The sequence below is a fragment of the Corvus brachyrhynchos genome, unplaced genomic scaffold, assembly GCF_000691975.1.
Source record: "Corvus brachyrhynchos isolate BGI_N302 unplaced genomic scaffold, ASM69197v1 scaffold61, whole genome shotgun sequence".
Taxonomy (NCBI): domain Eukaryota; kingdom Metazoa; phylum Chordata; class Aves; order Passeriformes; family Corvidae; genus Corvus; species Corvus brachyrhynchos.
The window spans coordinates 5,697,549-5,718,710 of NW_008236478.1; the positions used below are offsets into that span (position 1 = coordinate 5,697,549).

General features: G+C 38.4%; 1 protein-coding gene across 9 annotated transcripts in view; it reads right to left on the bottom strand.

Moving 5' to 3' along the window:
* The window catches only part of BLNK (B-cell linker), a 95,073-nt gene that overhangs the window by 23,123 nt on the left and 50,788 nt on the right, over positions 1-21,162 (bottom strand). For 8 of the 9 annotated variants that reach the window (XR_001859304.1, XM_017726066.1, XM_017726064.1 and 5 more), the window contains 3 exons: positions 7,365-7,430; positions 2,102-2,158; positions 69-118 (listed from right to left, as the gene is read on the bottom strand). Coding sequence is in view for 8 of the 9 variants with exons in the window: in XM_017726066.1 (XP_017581555.1) it covers positions 69-118; positions 2,102-2,158; positions 7,365-7,430 (173 nt within the window). In the remaining variant the exon portion in view is untranslated. The remainder of the gene's footprint in view (positions 1-68; positions 119-2,101; positions 2,159-7,364; positions 7,431-21,162) is intronic. The other variant, XM_017726063.1, reaches the window with a different exon arrangement.

Here is a 21,162-nt window from a genome sequence, read left to right on the forward strand (position 1 = left end):
ACTGTTAGGCATATAGATAGCAAATTAACACAGATATGCAGTTTAAATTTACATGCATACAGCCTTACCTGAAGCATAATCCCTTTGTGGTAGACTTGGCGGTGGCTTTTTTTTAAGCCTGTAAATTATAATTATTACATTTATGATCTCATAAGTAACATTCATTGGAAGGGAGCATTAGCCAGACACATTAAAAAGCTGATAACAAAAGATACCTGCAGCTGAAGAAATACAGATTACCATCACAGATGCTTAGCAAATAGCTGTAGAAGAATGCTTTGAAAAGCTAGAAACTGATAAAAAATTAAAATAGAATCTATTTTTTTCACTAAGAACATATGTTAAAAGGATAGCTTCCTTGCTCACCCCCCCTCCTCCTCATCTCCAGAAAGAGATGAGATAGGGGGCAGAGATAAATGACGATCTATTGGAAGATGAAAATCTGTTCAGGTTCACAGAGGCTTTACTAAGACTATGTCATAAGAAAGTGGTGTAGCACTCTCCATTCGTATTTTTAGAACTATAATTGTGCATGCACTTTATTTGCTGATTAATGTTTAAATGTATACCAGGTCTCTCAGTGAAAGATTCTACTTTTTATTATTTTATGATGTTATATCCCTTTTTTGGTAAAAACTGTTACAAGTGAGCCAAAAGATAATTTGTAGAAATACTGAAAGGATCTTTATGGCTATACAGGTTCATATGTATGTGCATGTATATCTATTTAGCAAGCAGGAGTACACATAATATGTGTAAACACACACACATATATATATATGTGTGTATGTATGTAGTCATGTATACTCCTCCTTACTAACTTGCAGCTGTCCAAAGAAGACACTGAATTACAGTCAGTTGAATTATTTCACTACCCTGTAATAAAAGAGAAGAATTTGGGTTTAAAGTCAAGATGAACAGTGCGTGTGTGATGTCAGAGGCCAGACTGATGTCTCTGCAGAGGGAAAAAACTACAAGCCTTTGTTTTTTCTGTAGCTAGAGAAAACATTAAGATAATTAATGACAAAAAATTATTCTTTAAAGTGACTTTTGAACATTGTCTGACAGTACCCTGTAGCACTGATAAACCTCACCATAGACCTGAAGCTTTGTCCACTGAACTGATGACTTCACTCATTCTTCAGTCAGGTCCTAACAAATTCATTTGCAAAAATAAGCAAATAATTAAAAACCAAAAAATCCCTAAAGAATTAAAAAGTTTTTTTGGGATCTCTGAGCAATAGTGTTTAAAAACGTTGCTTTACCACAAGAATTTGACACTCAATATTTAGGTCCTGAGCTTGCTGCCTAGGTATCATTGTTCAGGTACCACTGTAACTCAGGGTGGTGACATGCTGGCGCTACCTCATCAGTTTACAAACTTTACCTGTCTGTTTTGAGAAATGCTTTGGCTACTTCTGAGTTGAATTAATGGAATTCTGTTGTTCAGATAGTCACCAAAACCACCCCATGCACATATATGAATCAATGAATAAATGGTGAGGGCATTGCTAAAACTCAGAAAAGCCCAAACCCCCCAAAACAAACAAAAATCAAACCAGGAAGATTATTTTTGCAATGTTAACCTGCTTTGTTCATAGCTAACAACACTAATGATGGATAGCTGCCTCCTCAGAGGTTTTAACTTCCTGCAGCATAATATAACAGTGCACAAACAGTAAATTAAAAAGCATTCTCAACAGCCCTGCTCTGGTCTTCTGTCCAGGTTAGCACAGCCATGTTAGAAAGAAAATCCCAGGGCCACTGCCAGGGCTCATCTCAGGTCTTAGGGAGGGGAGACCAAGATCTCTTGATGTATTTTGCAACATGTCTGCCATGAGTTGTTCAGAAATGGTGGAGACTTGGAAAATAGTGGAACTGAGGCAACAGTAAGGGGCTATCTGTGTCATGGTATAAAGTACATGGCTTAAGCAACATCACACATTTCTAAGCTGCTACTCTTGGTACCAGGCCCTGTAAATCCTGGCAGTGGCCCTGGCAGAAAATGTAAATACGTTATAACGAAAGCACACGAAACACAGAACAGAGGTCTGTGTCTAAGCAGTCTATCATGCTATGGTGCAGCTATGGAATAGCATACCGATCCCAAGTATCTTTCCCAGTTTTGCAAATTAAGGCCACTTGTTCATTTTGGAACCTGAATATCAATAGAAGAAAAGAAATAATGTTTCTGTCACAGAGCTGAAACAGTTCACAGCCACATCTATATTTGCTAGAATCTTTTCAAATATGTTATTTATTCTAAAATTCAAATCCACTTAAAAAGTAGTCTTCACTGTACTGGTATGATTTTCTGAGTGCCAGAACTGGAATCCAGGCTCTTTTGAAGTCAGCTGGAGCTTCACTTTACAGGAGCCAGAACTTTACCCAATGTGCAAACCACAACACAAGCTCATCAAAAGACACAACCCTATGCCAAGGCGTGGTTACCCAGCTATTGCAGACACTGACCTCATTATCCACACAGATCCTTGCAGAATGGCAATTGACTCTGTCCTGTTCCCCGAAGTTAATGAGAAAGGACTGGAAGAATCAAATGCCATCCAACTGAGCGTGCATATTTAAACGTATTTAATCCTAGTACACACATTGTAGCTTCAACAAATAACCAGGTAGCACTTGAGACATTTCATATAATGGGTTATAGATGCCTCACACAAGAACAGAGTGCAGGGTACAGAAATTCAGAACAACTAATAAGAGAGTAAATTATTCCATTTTAAAACAATGTATTCCAAGATTTTGCCCTATAATATGCTGAGCTTGATCCAACAAAACATTTAGGCGTGTACTAAACTTTTCTCTCATATGTGGTGCTGTAGGAACTGCAAATATTAATTACATACTTTGAATTTGTAGCACATTTTTGTTTTTCTTGTTTTGTTTTTTTTTTTGAAGGATTTTAAAATAAACTGCAGCAGAGGTCTGGGTGTTTTGCTCTAGCAATGCTTGTTTTTAGAGGCTACGCCCAGAAAGATAACCAAACATAAATATTAGTAGACCTTTACGTGTAGCACTTGAAATTTCCCCACAGGTGCATTTCCCCACTAGTGTTTCTCCTCACTTCCCCAGCATTTAAGATACACCTGAAAACTCTGTTTTCAAAAGTCCTTTGCTTTTTGTATTATTAAGTCTGTACAACGTCCACTCCATCTTAGGAACCATTTTAACATAATAGTTTTTACAAAAATTATATTGGTATCTTTTCTGAGTTGAGTATTTATAGTAGATATTATCTTTAAGTGCACTAGCTCATCACACTTGTGATTAAACAATAAATTAGTTTAACTTTGCCAGAAGCATTTTTAGAGTTCCAAAAGGTGTGATGCGAACAGATAAACTTTTCCTGAACTGTGTTCTCCTAACCTTGTGGAATAGTTTGTTACAGATTTGTAATTATGTGGCAATTGTACCAGATAAAACTAAACTGAAAGTGTTTTGGTTGTTTTTGAAAGTGTTATTACTACTCTTTCACACATGTTCTTACATTGTGCTATGGCAATCATAGTAATAAAAATCTTGACACACAAACCACTCTATTCAGCTACACAGTGATTTTCATGTTCCTTCAGAATAACAGTTAAAATTAGGTATTATACTTTTTCTTGTTTTCTGAGTGTGGTACAGCTTGATTTTAGTACTTTATCACATCATTTGGTTCATAAAATATCACTTTTCCCTCTGCCAAGGGTTTGATCATGAAAGTCTTTTACCTGGAGCTATGCAGGTTGAAGAGACATTTAGTGACACAGCGACTATTTTTCTGCCTAAACTTACTGCCTAAATGCTATAAAAAAAACGGACCACACAAATCTAAAGCAAAGACATACCCAACTAAAAAGCTGGGTAAAGCATCTTTGTTCCATTTTTCAGGTCACATGGCAAATGTTCAAGAAGTTGACATATTGGGATAGTATGCAGTCAGAAACACCACTACAAGTGCATGATTTCTGATGGCTTTGTGAAGGATGTGATATTACAACAAGGTGAATAAATTGAACTTCTTGTTTCTTATTCAACACAGTAGGTCAGCACGTACCAAAACTTTAGGGTGAAGTCCTGACTTTGCTGTACGTGCAGTGTGTCTTTTAGCATCGGCTTCAGTGGAGCCAGCATTCCACTGAACAAAGCCTAGAGGCTTAAAGCTTATGATTTACAGATGAGTGCTATGTCTTTACGGGTGTTTCAAGCATAGGCAACCATCCTACATCATGAAACCTATGATTTCTCTGCTTCCCTGTTTTGTATAAAGGATGTGAATATGAAAAAAATGCCCCCAGCTCTCGTTGTTTATACAATGCTGGCTACACTCATTGCTTCGACACCTGAGTACATAATCCTCCTTGACACTGTGATCTGCACAGCAGCTGGGACTCAGTGTTGCAAACAGTTTTGCATGTGATTAAGGGCAAGCAGGTGACTGCTATCCTGCAGTGGCCAATATTTTTACGGCCAGCAAATGTTGAGTGGGAATGGGAAACAAATAGGAACTTTTAAGCAATGAAAAAACAACCTGTCAATTTCTTTCCTGTTACCAGGACTGTTCAGCCTGTTTTCCACAGACTTTTAAGACACACATGGATAGTAGACTAATTCCTCCCCACCTGCACCCCACAGATGAACTAGACTGGAGAGCAAAAGTCTTGATGCAAGAACTTTTACATTTCTGCATAATCAAGAGCCAATCCAGATTTTAGAAGTGTTTTAACAAATACTGCTAGTAAGTCCAGAGTTTTTAATGAATATTTGATAATTCTTTCAATTTGTGTAGCAGAAGCTTACCATATACATCTGTGTGATAACTTCAGGCTTCAGATAAGCAAGTACACTATTTGAATTCTCTAAAATTATTTCTACTTATAATAGGTGTGATTTTGATTTTTTTCCCTAGCATATGGATGAATCTATGCTACATAAAGCCCACTTAAAATAAATATTTTCCTGCTTCAATCATGTTTAGAACCTTGACATTTAATAGAACAATCCTTTAACTGAAATGGAAGTAGTGATCAACTGGATAACCATGTTCTAGAAAAAGCATCTACAATCAAAAAAAAGCCCCCAAAGGGCACATAGTGACGATCACAGCCAGCTCTAATTCTGTAAAGCTTAGCATCTTATCAGTGTTGTCAACTCTTGCTTTTATTGCAAGTCTCATTATGTGCTGGGTCCAAGACTTGAGCTCCGAAGTCATGTGCAAATATTAGAAATTCTTCAATTTTTAAAAACTAAATTTCTGATCTTCGTAACTGCAAAAAAGATTAATGACTCAGATGAATCACAGTAGCATGAGAAAGATTATGATGTTTTTATACCTTGGTTTGTGCTCTTATAACTTGGAGAGTTGACATGTGAGCTTTGTGTTGCAGTCATACTCTAAGGGAGTTTTTATGAGTCTGCTCTTTTTTTTTTTATCTCTAGTGAATCAAAGAATTGCAGTGCTATAGCAGCAATCTTGTCTCTGACACTCAATGATGACCTTCCCAGCTTCTGCTACTTTTGGCTCTCATGTCACTTCTCCCTTTTCTGTTCTTCCTCTCTTACTTTCTAGGAAGGACACACAATCAGAGCAACTGATTAACAACAGAATTAACGTTCAGGCAACTATGGGAGACACTTTATAGCCTCAAATTATAAACCTTAGATGCTTCTGTTGTTTCTGTCACCTACTTTCCTGTCTGAGGCTTTTGAACTGAGGCCACTGGAACATTATTAATTGCATATAAAAAACTATTGTGAAGTAGGAAGCCACCTTTTATTAAAAAGCAACAACTGCAAGAAACCCTCTTTAACCCCCTCCCATCCAAACACCACCAAAAAGCCTTGACAGCTTAGCAGTTCTTCCCTGTGAACATGTCGCAGGTGAAAATGAGCTTTTTTGTAGATGGGTGCTGAACAGGCAGTCACTGTATTAAGAACAAAACCGCAAATTAAATTAAAACCCCAAGTAGTTGAAAGAGGGTAATTTTAAGGGAAAATCTCCTTTTGTGCTTGTGGAAATAAGTAAGTATACCAAGTGACTGTGATTAAATGTGAATTGCAGCAATTTTAGAGTGAAAGAGGATGAGTAAACGAAAAAAGTGATCTCAAAAGTCTATCTGATACATCAGGTGTTTTACCATCAGAGCCTGCTCAAGGTCTGTGGACAGAAACACAGCTGTGAAAATGAGAGCACAAAGGAGGGCTTGGAGCCCAAGATTACTCCTCCTGCCTGAGGAACAGGAGAGCCAGGCAGTCCTACTGCTCCTAGGAGTGCATCCCCCTCCTCTGGCAGCTGCCCCACAAACACCAGCCCCGCCTGGGCTGGCAGCAGGGGCAAGAGCTGAGCCAGCCTGGCTTTCCAGAGCTCTTGCATAGCCAAACCAGGCAGAGCCCTACTGCTTCTGCCAATAGATGACTGATAGTTTCATACATACCAGAATTAGCTGTTTCCCTTGACTGCCATCATGGTCCCTCTTTAGGAACAATTTAAAACAGTGTTTCCGTGTGTCTTTTATGTACAAGAGCTGTATTTCTCAAATTTAATATGGTTGTTCTGGAAACACTGCAGATAGGGTGTAGTAATTAACTTCTAAAAGTACTTAATACTTTTGTTGCCAATGACCCATGTAAAGAAAGATATCTGAATGAGAAAATCGCATCCAAATGGAATTTCAATGCAAATGAGCTGTTGCATTAAGGAAAGTGTGCTAAACAGCTAATTGCTTTAAATAGATGTTTGACTGGAAACAGTGAATAGTGTACTCATTTGACAAGGATGCAGAATTACTGGATTTCTTTCTATGTATAAATACACATAATATTTTATGATACTTTCATGCACGTGACACCAATCTGCATGTTGTTCAGCACATCTTACTGGAATAAGGGTGCTAGGTAATGCTGGATTTTGTTTTATGAGACCAAAACACAGGAGGACTTAGCATTTTTATGGGAATTTTAAGCATGATGTCTGACCAGTTGGTTCAAGGTGGAGCTCAAATTCAGCTTAATTGCAACAGGAAGCCTAAACAGTTGCCTAAGACGAAAGGCACACATGCAAGCAACAAGCAATGATCATTCCCAGTGAACATTCAAGAAAAAGGCTCTTCACTCTTATACTGTTTTTTTTCAAGGCTACAAACACAACCTACCATTGGACTCCAGTTCTGCAACTACTTTATGAAAGTCTTAATACTGATGACAATTCTGTACATTGCAGTCTGAACCAAAGCTCTTTACACACACTGAAGTATGTCCCTCTGGAATGACATGGTCCCATCATCAAAGTACTGCACACCACTGTGCTCATAATCCAAACTTCCCCACATTGATGAAACTAGGGATTGACATCGCAAACTTACTTTTTGAATTTGTTTATTATCCCACTTTCATTTTTCTTGATGTCATGCACCATCTTTTGAAGCTTCCTGTAAGATATTAAACAAAGCCAGCATTAAATTACCAAGTGGTTGAACAGCCATTAATATAAATTAAGAAAAATATGCTTAATATATCTTCAATAAGTAGTTTAATTGTTAAATCATTTGTGCATGAAGTTTTCCTCCCTTTTTAAGAGCTCTTTAGCATTATTTGTGTTATCCTTCTTCTTAATACAATTATGTACAATATAAACAATCAATTTAAGAGTAAGTGCATCAGGAAAAAATAAATCGTTGCCTAAATTAATAGTTTAGAATATTTAAATGTTAACATTTTATCTAGAACTGACTTCACAATACTGCACAGCTATAATGAGAATGTCCTCTGATTTCTTAAATATAAGGAGAATCATGGACAAATAATTCACAAGCACATCTTTAATACCTGCTGGATACTCAAACTATTAATTTACAGCAAAATGATATAGTGCTAATATAAAGAAATGAATTATTTATAGTTGTGAGAAACAGGTATACAACAAAATGCTCCAAAATTTCCAACAACAATGTACTACATCTGTAAGAGTAGCTTGGATTATTATCTAAACTAACCAGATACATGAAATCTGAGGTGAAAAGCTCAGAAGAACTTCTGCTTTTCTGTTGTATTTGTTGGGGTTTTTTTTCCTAACAGATTCAGCTTCTGGTTCTGCTTGAAACATCACAAATAGCCATCATCTGCAGTTTGCTGTTTCTGTGTTGTGCCCCAGCTGGCACCTGGCAGTGTCTATAAATGAAAAGTAATGAGGAATGAAAAGAATGAGAGGAGATCTAAATGGTTTAGTTCTAGTTTGGGGAGAAGGGTTGTCTGCAAGTGCTTGTATTTCTTTCAGAAAGGCTTGCCAGACTTCAATTAGGGATGCATGTCAGCATCAGTTAATTTCTTTTGTTGTTTGTCGGAGATAGGACTCAAAACACCACCACCACCAAAAACCTAATAGTAGATTTCTATCTGAATATTGCTTATTGCTCATCACTGACATTAATACATCTTTACATTAGCAAAATTATGGCTTTATTTTGAGAAAAGGTGGGCTTTTTTCACATTACTGGCTTTATTCTATATTGTCACTTAGTTGCTAAAAAAATCATCACACATGAATGCAAATAAAATCCACCACAAAATTGATAAGCACAGGTACCTGAATTAGTTGGCTTTTCATTTGATCATATTTAGGTGAATTGATTAGAGTGTCATGGGAGTTCCATGAGCCTTGAATATGGCTATCATTTAAAAGATAATTTTATTACATATTTCTATTTAAAAAGGTGCATTTAAATTAGAGTTAATCACATGCACTGGTGCTATTATGATATTTTTTTCCATGCAGAAGGACTGAAATCAGAACATTCCCATTTTTTGCAGAGTCAAATTTCTTAAAAATCTGTCTCTCTTATTCCTTATTCTTTTTATGGAGGCATTTAGATTTCTAATTACAACTTTGATAAATTAGGGAGTACCTAATATGTGTTTGTGCAAATTTTTTCAGTCTTTAAAGTTACACAGCTCTTACAGGAGTTGTTAGAACACTTGTTTGTTGCCCCTGGAGAAATTATTTTGCCTGAAGCATGTGAGAGTAAGCAGATAACCAGTTCACTAAGTGGGAAGTGTAGGAAGTCATCAAGCACAGCTGATCTCCAGTTCAAGTGGAATCCCCTTTGACCCATAAAGTTGAATGGGCTGCAAAAACCAGTCTGTCCAGTTAGCTGGAGGCTGAAATTTCTTGAGGTGCCAGGCCATATAAAAGACAACAACTGAAAAGTTTTACAAAGAGCTGTCTGTCTGATTTGTGATCTTAGAGAGAGAGAAGAAAAAAATGAGAGTCAGATAGAAAAGTCTATGGCAAGAGGGTTCTCTGAATCTTAAGGGACTCAACCCCGAGCCCAAAGGCCATTCCAGAGCGATGAGAGAAGTGAAGCACAGAAGGGCATTTATACACCTAAAGTTTTGACTGAATCTACATATCTGACTAGCACTAAAATACTTGTATGGCTCTCAAATATTTGAGATTATACTCCAAGTAAACAGGTTTGTTGTGAGAGGACCTTACCAGAGCAGCAGTCCCGAGAGTACCTAGGAAATGGGGGCTCCCATGGCCCAGCGTAGGCAGCCCTTGTGTCAGGTATGTAACTACAACCCTCTTTCTTCACAACACACCTGAGTCAGGACCTCATTACCAACTAATGTTTATTCTCTAGTGTTTTCTTGGGATGAGCAGATACTAGAAATACTCAAGGACCTCCATCAGCTAGTACTCTAAATGAAAATTATGAGTAATGCTTGTCTTACATTGCATTGCATATAATTAAAGATAATCAAGAGGTAAAACTTAAAGTTGCTTCTTTAACTACAAGCTCCAACTCTTCATTAAACCTGCTTGGGATCTTTTTATGCAAAATCAGGTCTGCAGATAAAGGTGCAGTCTGTGTTACTGCTAATCTTTGAAAACACGTTTCAGCAATAGATATTTTGAGATACAGTGTAATTGTAACTGGTATAGACTGGATGGGACCCTTTGATCAGGATCTCATAGCACACAGAATAGATTTTCAAAGTTCTGCAGGTAGTAAGTTTGGAAGTCTAGGCTGTAGGTGCTTCTAAAAAGTTTCATGTTTCTTACAAATACATTAGAAATTCTACATGTTGGAAGGAATAACAAAAAAAGACAAACCTAAAATAAAACAGTTTTTAGCCCTGCGTTGCTATTTTTCATATCTTACCAATTTGAAACTCCAGTAATTCAGAATTACCAGATCTGTTGAAAAAGGGGTCACTAGCTGTGAAACAGATGTGAAGAAAGGTGGACAGTTTTACTGTTGTAAATACCATACATCGTGAAAGAAGGATTTGCTGTGTATTTGCACCTTGCTGCACTCAAGGACTGGCAGAGCTGCCTTGAGATAAAACAAAATGAAACAAACCCACCCTCTCTTTGATCTGGTCACAGCTCAGCTTATGAGGAACATGGGATGATGAAGGGAGGATGATGAGTAGACCTGGCCTGTGACACATCCCTGCCTTCAAACATCACCTGGAAGCCTTCGGCTCTTTTGCATACAGTCCTTCCTACAAAAGCTTTCCAAAGGTAAAATCATTTTTAATGAGAAAAATGAAGAAGAATAAAGTGCGTAACACGTTTTCAACTCGGATGTGAGATGAGGTACAGAGTCCCCAGACTTGAGAAAGAGAAGTCTGTCTTAATTTCAGACAGATTTGCGTAGTATGGAATTCTCCAAACATTTAAACTAGTTTTTGAGAAATTATATTTATGGGTATTAAAATCTGTGATGACATTTACCAATATGTATTGTGTAATATGTGTGTTATGGCTCGGAGCAGCCAGCATGAGTGGCTCCCCAGTGGTCATGACCTGTCCCTGCTCCTGGAAACAGGGAGGGATCTCCCATGTGCATGAGCAGCACAGTTCACCCCCTTGTGCACAGTGAATCCAGTACTTTGCACTTTCAGCACACACATTGCTTGTCAGTGTTTTATCTGTACAGCTGCCTCTGTCACATGGGAGTGACAGCCCATAGCAAGAGAATTTTGCAGGGTCCCTGAGTAGGCAGAGGGACACAATTGCTTCAGGGCGTCTGGCTGTGAGCACTTGCACCTGAGAGGGGTCCTGCTATTGTTTTTGGAAACAGGGCTGACTGCAGCATCAGTGGGGAGTGGTAGCAAAACAGAAACTAATTTTAAATGATTTACAGGAAATTTTCTCTATTACAAGCGTACCTATTTCTGTTTATCTGGGGGATGAGAATTATACCTTCTTAAATTTCTGGTGTTTACCGGACTGTCTGAATTATCTGTTTTGCCTCTTGAAAAATCCCCATCTGTACTCACAAACCAGTTTCTTTAGTTAAAGAAGAGCAGAATTTTGAACATGATATATTCACATGTTTGCTAGGGCAGCTTTGCAAGCAATATTGACACATTCACCATTAAGGGACCCGTATGTTCCTTCTCCTCCTCCTAACATCAGTTAGATCTTTAACTGATGAAGTTGAATTGGTTTTAAAATAGTAAAATAATTTAAAAAATAAACACACTAAGTCAGCCAATTTGCATGCCAATTGCAGTTCTTACACATTTTTGGGTACATCTGTTTCTCACTGACAGGACAACCTGTAGTTCTGTGCCTAGAGAGTCACATTTTCTGAAGATTACTACATCCATTCGCTTAAAGTAAAACTGTGGGTAGGTGCAGCACTCACTTTTGTCTTAAGAAAGGCAGATCACATTTAAACAAAAAATTGTTGTTTCTCAGTTTTTGTTTGTTTGGGTTCTTTTTCAGGCAAATTTAAATACTTGGCATTAGAAACCTAGAATAGGATTTAGTAAGTGCAAATTCAGACTTGAAACAAAAAATGTCCAAAAATACCCACTTGCCTCAGCTATAAAGTTTTACAGGAAAGAACCACAAAACATAAAGCAAGGATGAGTATAATGGAATTTGGAGAATAAAAGCTAAGTTATTAGAAGATAAAAACCAAAACTCAAAGAGCAGAAAATTAAAAATTACTACAGCTACCTCTGTTAATTAAAAAAACCCCCACATTAAAATATGAAACTAAAGAAAGAACAGCAAGTCCAGACTCCTCCTTTATGGCTTCTCACAGCACAATTATTCCACCACCTTCTCCCCAGCTGGTCTTTGTTTTGTGTTTCTATTATCCTTCAGTTTTATAAACAGCTATGCAGGTGACCAACTTAAGAAAGAAAGTTATTGTTTCTGGGAAAAGGGGAAGACTCCTGCATCCTTTTGAGGAGGGGAACCTGCTTACCTAGAAGGGGATTTGCAAAAGTACCACTTGAGATTTTGAAAAGCATGAAGCTCTTACATTGAAATATCTTCTCAAACTGAAGTAACAAACTAGAAAAGTACCACCTTTTCTATGCCAGGCTTCCATGAAAGCAATGCTCCTGACATGGTCTTTGTGGAAGAACACGGATTTTGATGAACTGGGAGAGTGTCTTCCTAAGATGTATTCTCATATTACTTGTCAGTTTAGTGCCTCAAAGACAGTGAAATTAAATGTTATAAAACAACTCTATCTCCTTCCACCTCCCTTCTAATTCCTCGGTAGACAGCAAAAAGAAATACCAAGTACAGAAAGCATCTAATTCCTCATTAGACCTCCTTCAGGTGCTTCAGATCTCCACATGCACACACCCTTATATCATATGCTACCTGGAACTGCAAGAGTGGGAGTTTGCAAGGAAATGCCAGGTGGAATCAGCCACCTGGGTCAGAGTTGGTGTTTTCAGTGGCTGTGATATGTGAAAAATGCATAAAAATGTGTAAGAGAGACAGCTGAATCCTTGAGGTGCAGTCAGATAAACCACCTCAGTAGCTACTGGTCCAAGGTAGGGCCTTACAACCCCTCATCCACTCTGGGGTCTTATCCACCTCCTGCAATGGCTTTCATGATGGGAGAAGAGGAAGTTTAGAGCTGGAGGTGGTAACCTGTGACACCAAACCATCCATTCAAGGCACTGAGCCTTTGATCTTTATCTGTAAAGCTATCTCAAAGCTGTGAAGCAAAGTTCAAAGAGGCTTGCTTATCAGAAGAAGTCAATTACAGCTACCTATCTGAGAGGAAGAAGGAACAAGGAATTGTTTTCTCCCGTGTTTGGGAGATGCACAAGGGGAAATGACAATAGTTTATAGTAATTTTGACAAGAGTGTTGTTTTTTAAAAAGTCTCAAAAACATCCTATTCTGCTCACTTTTGAATCATCCACTATTTTGCCTAAAGGCAAACCCCATAGTTAGAGCAGGTGTGTGTTTACATGGTACACACAGAAGCACAGAAAGGCTAATTGATTCTATTTTTCATCTTCATATGCCCTCTACATAATCTTTACAAAAATGCTGACAGTCCTCCTTGTACTGGTAAGTACTAATATTCACTGAGTAAATAAAAAAGTAGCATGTAAAGGGATAATACATCCTTGACAGAAATCATTCCTAACATGAAAGTAAACAGTGTAAGTACTTTGAGGTGATTGAGAGTTCTGCATATTGAAAGAACCCATTCTAAGCATCTGAATTTATCTGGAAACAAACAAACAAACAAACAAACACACACACACACTTCAAGGTTTGGACACCTCTTCGCTCTTATCCAGATTGCTCTTCCCTTTATTCCAACTGAATATTAGTGATACCATAAGGATTACAGAAAATAATTAGGTATTATGATATGTAAGTGAATTACATGTCACTTTTTGACATAAAAGGTAGAGGATATTTTCTGTTCTGTAACTGACCTGTGCTCTGTTTTGAGCCTTTTTTTTTTTTTTTTTTTTTTGCACCAGCTCTCTGGATAAGTTAATGAACCAAAAAACCACACACAGAAGCCGCATTCACAAGAGTTACTCCACTTTTCTGAAAGGTTTTCAAGCAGTAGGAGGAAGATCAGCACATTAGGCTACTCTAAAATACAGTTCCAGTTAAAACTGAGTGCTGTACCTCCCTGAAGGATTAGTTCCCTACAGCCTGATTGCTCAAGGAGAGCAAGCGCAGAGATTTAAAAGAATTTAAGGGGCTTTTATGTTTCAACAAGAAGACGAAACAGAAAGTCATTGCAGGGAAATGAATAAAGACAGGATCTGGTATGGACCCAGAAAATTACCACTAACAAACACTGCTGTACTTGGGCTGAAAGTGTTCTTGTTCAAGCAACAGAAGCATACCCATCATAGATGTGGGGTGGCACTGACAGGGACCTAATGGAGGTTACTCATGTATCAGTTTTGTTTGTTTTGTTCTGAAGCCTATCAAATTCTGTTAAAACTCTTGAGAAATTCCCTAGTTGGTCCCTATGTCACTTTAATGGAGCCCACATGGGCTGCCATTGAAAGGGGAAATTCCGTTCTTCTCTGTCCTCGATGCTTCCCCAGTTATGATGAATCACGGGACTTCCAGCTGGGAAACGAACTTCTTTTTTCTTTTGCCAATTTAGATAGCAGCAGGATCAGATCCAGCTTTGTCATGTGGTCACTGAAACCCCAGTGCCAGTGAGAGGGCAGAGAGGGGCAGGGTGAGCAGGGGCATTGGGAGGGTGGAAGAAAGGGATCTGCTCTTTTGTCTGCAACTCAGACTTATGCTAAAATAAACTGGAAGTGTAGCTACAGCTTCAGTAGCACTTTGTTGCCTCTCTGCTTCTGGCAGAGATGCCTACAGCATCCATATTTTAAGACAGGAAGGAAAAACTTAGCCACATGGTATAGCCTCTGGTAGTAACAGCCTACTTCAGCCAGTTTCCCCTTGAATTAAGCTTGAAAAACATATACTCATGTTTTTCATATTATTGCCTCAGGATACATTATTTCAATTCTTTCTAAAGTATTTACTGGGTAGTAATTTATGTTGAGGTCATAAACTTGTAGCATTGCACATTTGGCTTTGCTAATGTCTAGAAAATTAACTTGTTCAAAATGTATATACTAGCAGATTAGGATAAAGATGCTAACAGAATTTTCAAGCTTCTGTTACTCCTCAGTAATTTATTATGGCTAACACAAACCAAACATATTTACATAGTATGAACAGTTTACCAAAAAATCTAAGATGATGCCCTAGAGCCAAATGGGAAAATACTGTCCCTTTCAGCCATTGCTTCCCATCAATTTTTCAATTCACCTGTCTGCTGAGCATATAAACTAATACGTTTTTCCAGTGCAACAATTTATGATTGTCATATGTGCCTTCCAAATGCTAAGTATCTATCACGTTTTAATGTCCTGTGCAGTACATAGGTTTTGAATGATTCTGTAAAATACAAAACTCTTTTGTTCTTGAATCAACATATCACTGGGTACTTCATATAATCATATTATGATTTAGTATCTAGCACTCTACACAGCTGTATGGGGTACATTTATAAACTAATGGTAAAAAATGGTTGCCAAGTTTGCCAGAATGTTGGGGGTTTTTTTCCCCATGGCTATGAAAATTAATTTATTGGGTTATTTGCTTGGCTATTGATAATTTATTATTTTACTAAAAAAGAACTCCAAAAACCCCAAGTCATTAGATCAAATCTAAATTACTCCCTTCTGCTGAACAACTGACAGTCACAGGCCAAGGATAGTGTCATTTGTGTTTGCTATGGTTGACAAATGCTCCTACTCTGGACAGCTATTTTGGCAGAGCTACAATGTCACTACAAGACCTTATTTTATTTGGAACAGTGTCCATATGAAACAGTGGTAGAATATGCCATGCCAATGACTGAACAATTTTGCTAGCATAAGTAGAATGAAGCTATAGGTACTATATAAGCATAGCTGATCTTGTGAACAGATCACACTTTACACTGCTGTCTACCTGCAGAGATTAAAGCAGGGCATCTCTTGATAGTTTCAATATTATACTGCATCATTTTATCCAAATTGCCATATTCTTGTTTAAAACACATGTAGATCACAGTCACACTTAAACATACTTTTCTATAAACAGCATTATAGGCAGGAAATTCTGTGTGAGAATAAATCCTATGTGGTGATTTAGTTTGGGTTTTTTTTTTTCCTCCCTTCAGCTTGTGAGTGGGCTTTTGTTTTTTTGGGTTTTTTTTTGTCCTGTAAAAATTAGCTTGTTTCAGGTTTGGTTTTGTTGGTTGGTTGGTTTTTTAGCTTGGAGATCAATCCAGGCAGGATGACACAGCTGGAAAGAAGAAAGGAAGCCTTAAAGGGATTGGTAGAATGAAATGGTTGTGCAGGGAGAAGGGAATAAAGAAGGACAAATACAGATGAGACAGAGACTATGCTGTGCTGAAGGAAGGTCAGAGGGAGAAGCAAGAGGATTTGGCTGGAGAAGTAACACTGAGTGAAACAATGGATTTTTGCAGTGGTATTTGGGGAAGTTTGCATTTCCTATCTCATTCCATTCCAAAGTCCAGAGATGAGAGGGATTCATGAACTGTTTAAGCTGACAGAAAACTAGAGGAAAACAGATTATAAAACCTTATCCTTCCATCAAAATCCTGTGCTTTGTACGGCAAACAGGACCTAACAATCCTACAGAAAAATCTTTTGTTTGTGCTCATCAGCACAGCTAATGTAGCTGGTGACCTCCTTTCCCCATGCCTGTAAAATTCAACTTTGAAGACTGCAAATCACTGAACTGTGATTTCATGTGACCTTATGCTCAGCCTACATTTTGGTGGGCTAAAACACGGGTGTGCCACAAAAGCTGCTGTCACCACAGAGTGATACTGCACAGTGGAAAGTTGTCAGGAGACACTGGAAGCTGAGACAGGAGGTGGCTGTGTGTGGCAATGGGTGGTGTTCCAGAAGACCTTCACAGCTGTTACGTCCTTAGGGCAGATTAGACTTTTGCTAGAATGAGGAGAACACCAGAGCAGGTAGAAGAGTAGAAGTGAGGCTGAGAGAATTGGGATTGTTCAGCTTAGAAAAGGCAAAGCTCTGAGGTGACCTTATTGCAGCCTTTTAGTATCTGAAACAAGATAGTATCTGTCTACAAGAAAACTGGAGAGGAACTGGTTACAAGGGTATGCGGTAACAGGACAAGAGGGAATGGCATCAAACAGAGTGGTTTGGATATTAAGAAGGAATTCTTTACTGTGAAGGTGGTGAGGTACTGGAACAGGCTGGCTTGAGAACTTGTGGCTGTCCTATCCCTGGGAGCGTTCAAGGTCAGGTTGGATGGGGTTTTGAACAACCTGATCTAGTGGATGGTTTCCCTGCCCATGGCAGACGGATGGGATCAGGATGGTCCCTTTCAACCCAAACCACTGAATGATTCTATCATTTGCATAGCCTTTCCTCTGGACTCTATGTCTAATAAGAGGTTGAGATGTTGAAGTTGGATGTGGGCTTTGATGTTCAATTCTGTCATGGGGAGCATTTTCTAGGTTACTTTGAAACTCCAGTTTATTTCTTGCTTGAGTTTATTTTTGTTCTTATGTCCTGTTCAAGTTCCTTGAGGCAGAAAACTAAGTTAAAATTTGCCTTGAAAAACCAGATTAAGTTTTTAAGTCTGTTTGCTATTTGCTACCACTAAGAGGAATTAGCAGAACCACTATAATAAAATATTTTCTTACAGTGCAAAACTAATATTCAGATATTCCCCAATCATTTTCTCCAAAAGTAAATGCTCACTATGGTAAAGCATCCTATACATAGGAGGTGTCAGTTTACAGCTAAATATCATTTCACTCCCAAATGAATTAATTTTCTACTATACGCTTTCAAAAAGGAACAGTGTCAGAAGATCCTCTGTTAAAAAAAGGCCTAGCAGTTACAGCCAAGCTATCAGTAGAAAATTAGTGAAGACCATAAACACCTCCAAGTTTGACAGACAACTAACAGACATTCAGGCCTTAAGGAAACCTGTCTTGATTTTCATAGAATTAGGACTTAAACCCCTCTTTGTAACAAGGGCTACTAATACAAAATCCTGCAAAAAAACCCAGACACACTTGTTCAACCTGAGAAACGTAAATTGCCAGCTTATTTCCACTTCCTTTTAAATGGGCATTATGCTTGGAGATTAATGATTTTAAGCCTTTGTTTTTGTTGGGGGCAGAGACAGACAGCTGGAAATTAATGAAGTCATCTGAAATTAACATGAAACTGTTCTCTTGGAAAAGGCTGTTTGCAATCTGGAATTTGCTGGCTGCGTGACCTTAGGCAAGTGAAAGCATGTGGCACACTTTGGTTTGTGCCACGGTTTACCCGTCACTGCAGCAGTGATGATGCCTTTGGAAAGGACTTTGTGCTGAGCAGCTGAAGCCAGCTATAGGCAGAGGGTCATCATTAAGGTTTGTGGTCATAATAAAAACATGCAGCAGGTCTGAAGAGATGTTGTGACACAGTCACATATAGTAGCTAGAAATTATCTAAATACCAGGAATCATAGGCTTATAGTCTAGGGAAGATAAACCACAAAAGTCTGCAAGATTAGTGCAGATTTTTCTTTGAGCTGCCAACTTCCCATTACCCATGCTGTCTACTGCCCCTGATCATGAGTGCATCTATTTCTGTATGTTTGCAGCACAATTTTTGTCCCCTGAAGTTCAGTCTGAAATCCAGGCACACTAGAGCTTGCCATAGCAGCATGGCTATTGCTCATGTATTCACTCCACGCTTTGGGAAATGATTCAAAGTACCAAATTATTTGTATGCACCACAGATCAGTTTCTCTCACAATAAATAACCAAGGCTTTGAATTAATTTTTCTTGACTATAAGGAAGAAGGTAGAACACACAATGTACTCGGAAGCAATATTTGTATTATACTGTGCATGCCTTATAAGAAATGATATATAAAAATTAATACTGGAATTCCATGAAATTCCAGCATTCCTGTCCAACTATTACTGAAGTTAGTTGAGTGGCTTAACTGCAAACAATGTACATACCACAACATGTTAGGCAGACAGGCATATAAGAACACTTATAGCTCTTATTATTGCAATAGACTTAACAAATGGATCATGTCAGGAATTCAGGTCCGACATAAGATTTGCTAATGCAACAAAAACCTAGGTCTGGTAGGCTCAGCTATACCCATGGAGAATAGTTGAGCTTAGCAAAACCACATAATATCTAGTTTTTCAGGTCTACACTTAAAAAAATTAAAAGATCCACTCTCAGACAGTGACTCAACAGTAGTGCTTTTTAAACTTTTGCTGCTACAAAGCAGAATTTTTAAGGAAGCTGTCTTTAAAAACGCAAACTATAATTGCTTCAATTGAAACTATGTTTGGCGGGAACATTTCTTGGCATTGCATCTTAGCATATGAAGAAAAGTATGTTTTTTACATAACCACTTAGATCATGTAAGATTCAGTAAACTCTGAACCACCTATGTGTGTTCCATGCAGACAGATGTGGAAGTCAACTGGTCATAGAGCATGAGGAGGTGCCCAGCTGTTTCAAAGAAGGAGGAAAATAACATACCGCCATGTTATGCTGATCTCTTCCTGTATTTGCACATCTCTCTTGGATTTATCCTGTGAATATCTACTCATGGAAAGTTCTGCCTTAAGGTTTTAAGATTCTGATACCATAGTAAGATTTTGTCGTCAAATATCCAGGTTTCTAAGGAGTATTTTGACATGCTCAAATTGAAGCATGTGAGTCCACTGAGCATGGTGAGAATGCTCACACACTTGAGAAATGTGTTTTCAGACATTCCCTGCACAACTAGGCTGAATTGGCCGTGAGCAGGAGAGAAAAAGTAACTTGTAATATTTCAGGTTAATACAGGAAAGCAGAGCTAACTTCTTTCTCTTCTCTATTTTACAACAGTATTAAAACCTCAGACTAGATGGAGAGTGTCATCCATGTGAAGATGCAGCAGAGGTGTGGCGCTGCCTTTCAGGTTTAGGGCTTTTGAATCAGTTCACCAAAAAGTTGTGGGTCGTTATAACCCTCACATATAGACCCACTTCGGATACTTTAAAGTAATTCTGCTTTAATTGTTTGCAAAAGTGCAGAAGACTGATCCCAGCTACAATTTTATGACAGCAGAGAGTGTGTACTTTATTTTTTATGTACCAGTAATGCATGGAATCAAGCTTTCCATCTTGTTTCTGAACTTGTTATTTAAAGATAGTTAGTTTAGACCAACGCTGAGCTCTGGCACCATTGAAACCAGTTTAGACTACTTAAGGTGGTAAATTGCAGACAATGAGGAAATTCTCTGTGTTCTTCCCCCTGTCTATTGAGCCTTCCACAGAGTTCTTGCCTGGGCTTAGGATGCTTAGAAAGCCTGCTAGGCTTTTATTAGGTCTGCCTGGCTGAGGAGCGCAAGTGTCACTGCAGCTCTGCAAGTACACACACCCTACAATAATATTTCAACAGTATGGAAAGAGTAGATATCAATAAACTGCATTCCATCAAAATGAGCTTTACAAGGGATTATTCCAGTTGGCATGAAGGTTTCTGGGGAGAGAGAGAGAGACTTGAGAAAGGTCTATAAATTAGTATTGAGTGCCTAAATATGAATTATTTTAGGAAAAAATATTTTTCAGTATTTCATTCTTATTTTTCAGGGGAAGAAAAAAATTCCATGTTACTTTAAATTGAAACAGAACTTCTTTTAACTATTCAGAAATACAAAAAGTCATAATGAAAGAGCCTTGAGATGCCAACTGTACCAGCACACCAATAGAGACACACTAAAAATACTTCAGTAACGGCCAGCTTCTGCTTTTTTCCTCTCAAGCCCTGTATTTAACATTGTTCTCCTTCACTTAGGAACATTTCCCGTTTTCCAGTTCCCTCTATTCCACCAGTTCTTTCGAAGATTAGGAAATATTACAGAACTTAACTGCAAAAGCCATCTTCGTAGGACATTAAAGCATTAAGCAATTAATTAAGTTTTTCTAATTTGCATAAGACTCATACATCATAATGAGTCACACACTATTTCCTTACAGCTTTGAAAGAGACACTTTGAAAACACTCCTCTTTGCGCTGCACATGAAGCCGACACACATTGTGCTTTGAAATCAGTGTCCTGTTATCCACTCCAGACCCGTGTTTACTTCCCGCACTTCCCTGCAGCGCCCTGGCCACCGGTAATAACTCCGTTTTACTCTAAAACTTCTGCCAACTTCCTCGTGCCTCGGCGCCTCCCAATCCCCCCGCACGCCGCTGCAGGAAGGGGCTCGTCCCCCCGCTGCGTTCCCGCAGCAGCCCCCGCGCGGCTCCGTTCCCGGAGGAGACCGGGAGCGAACCA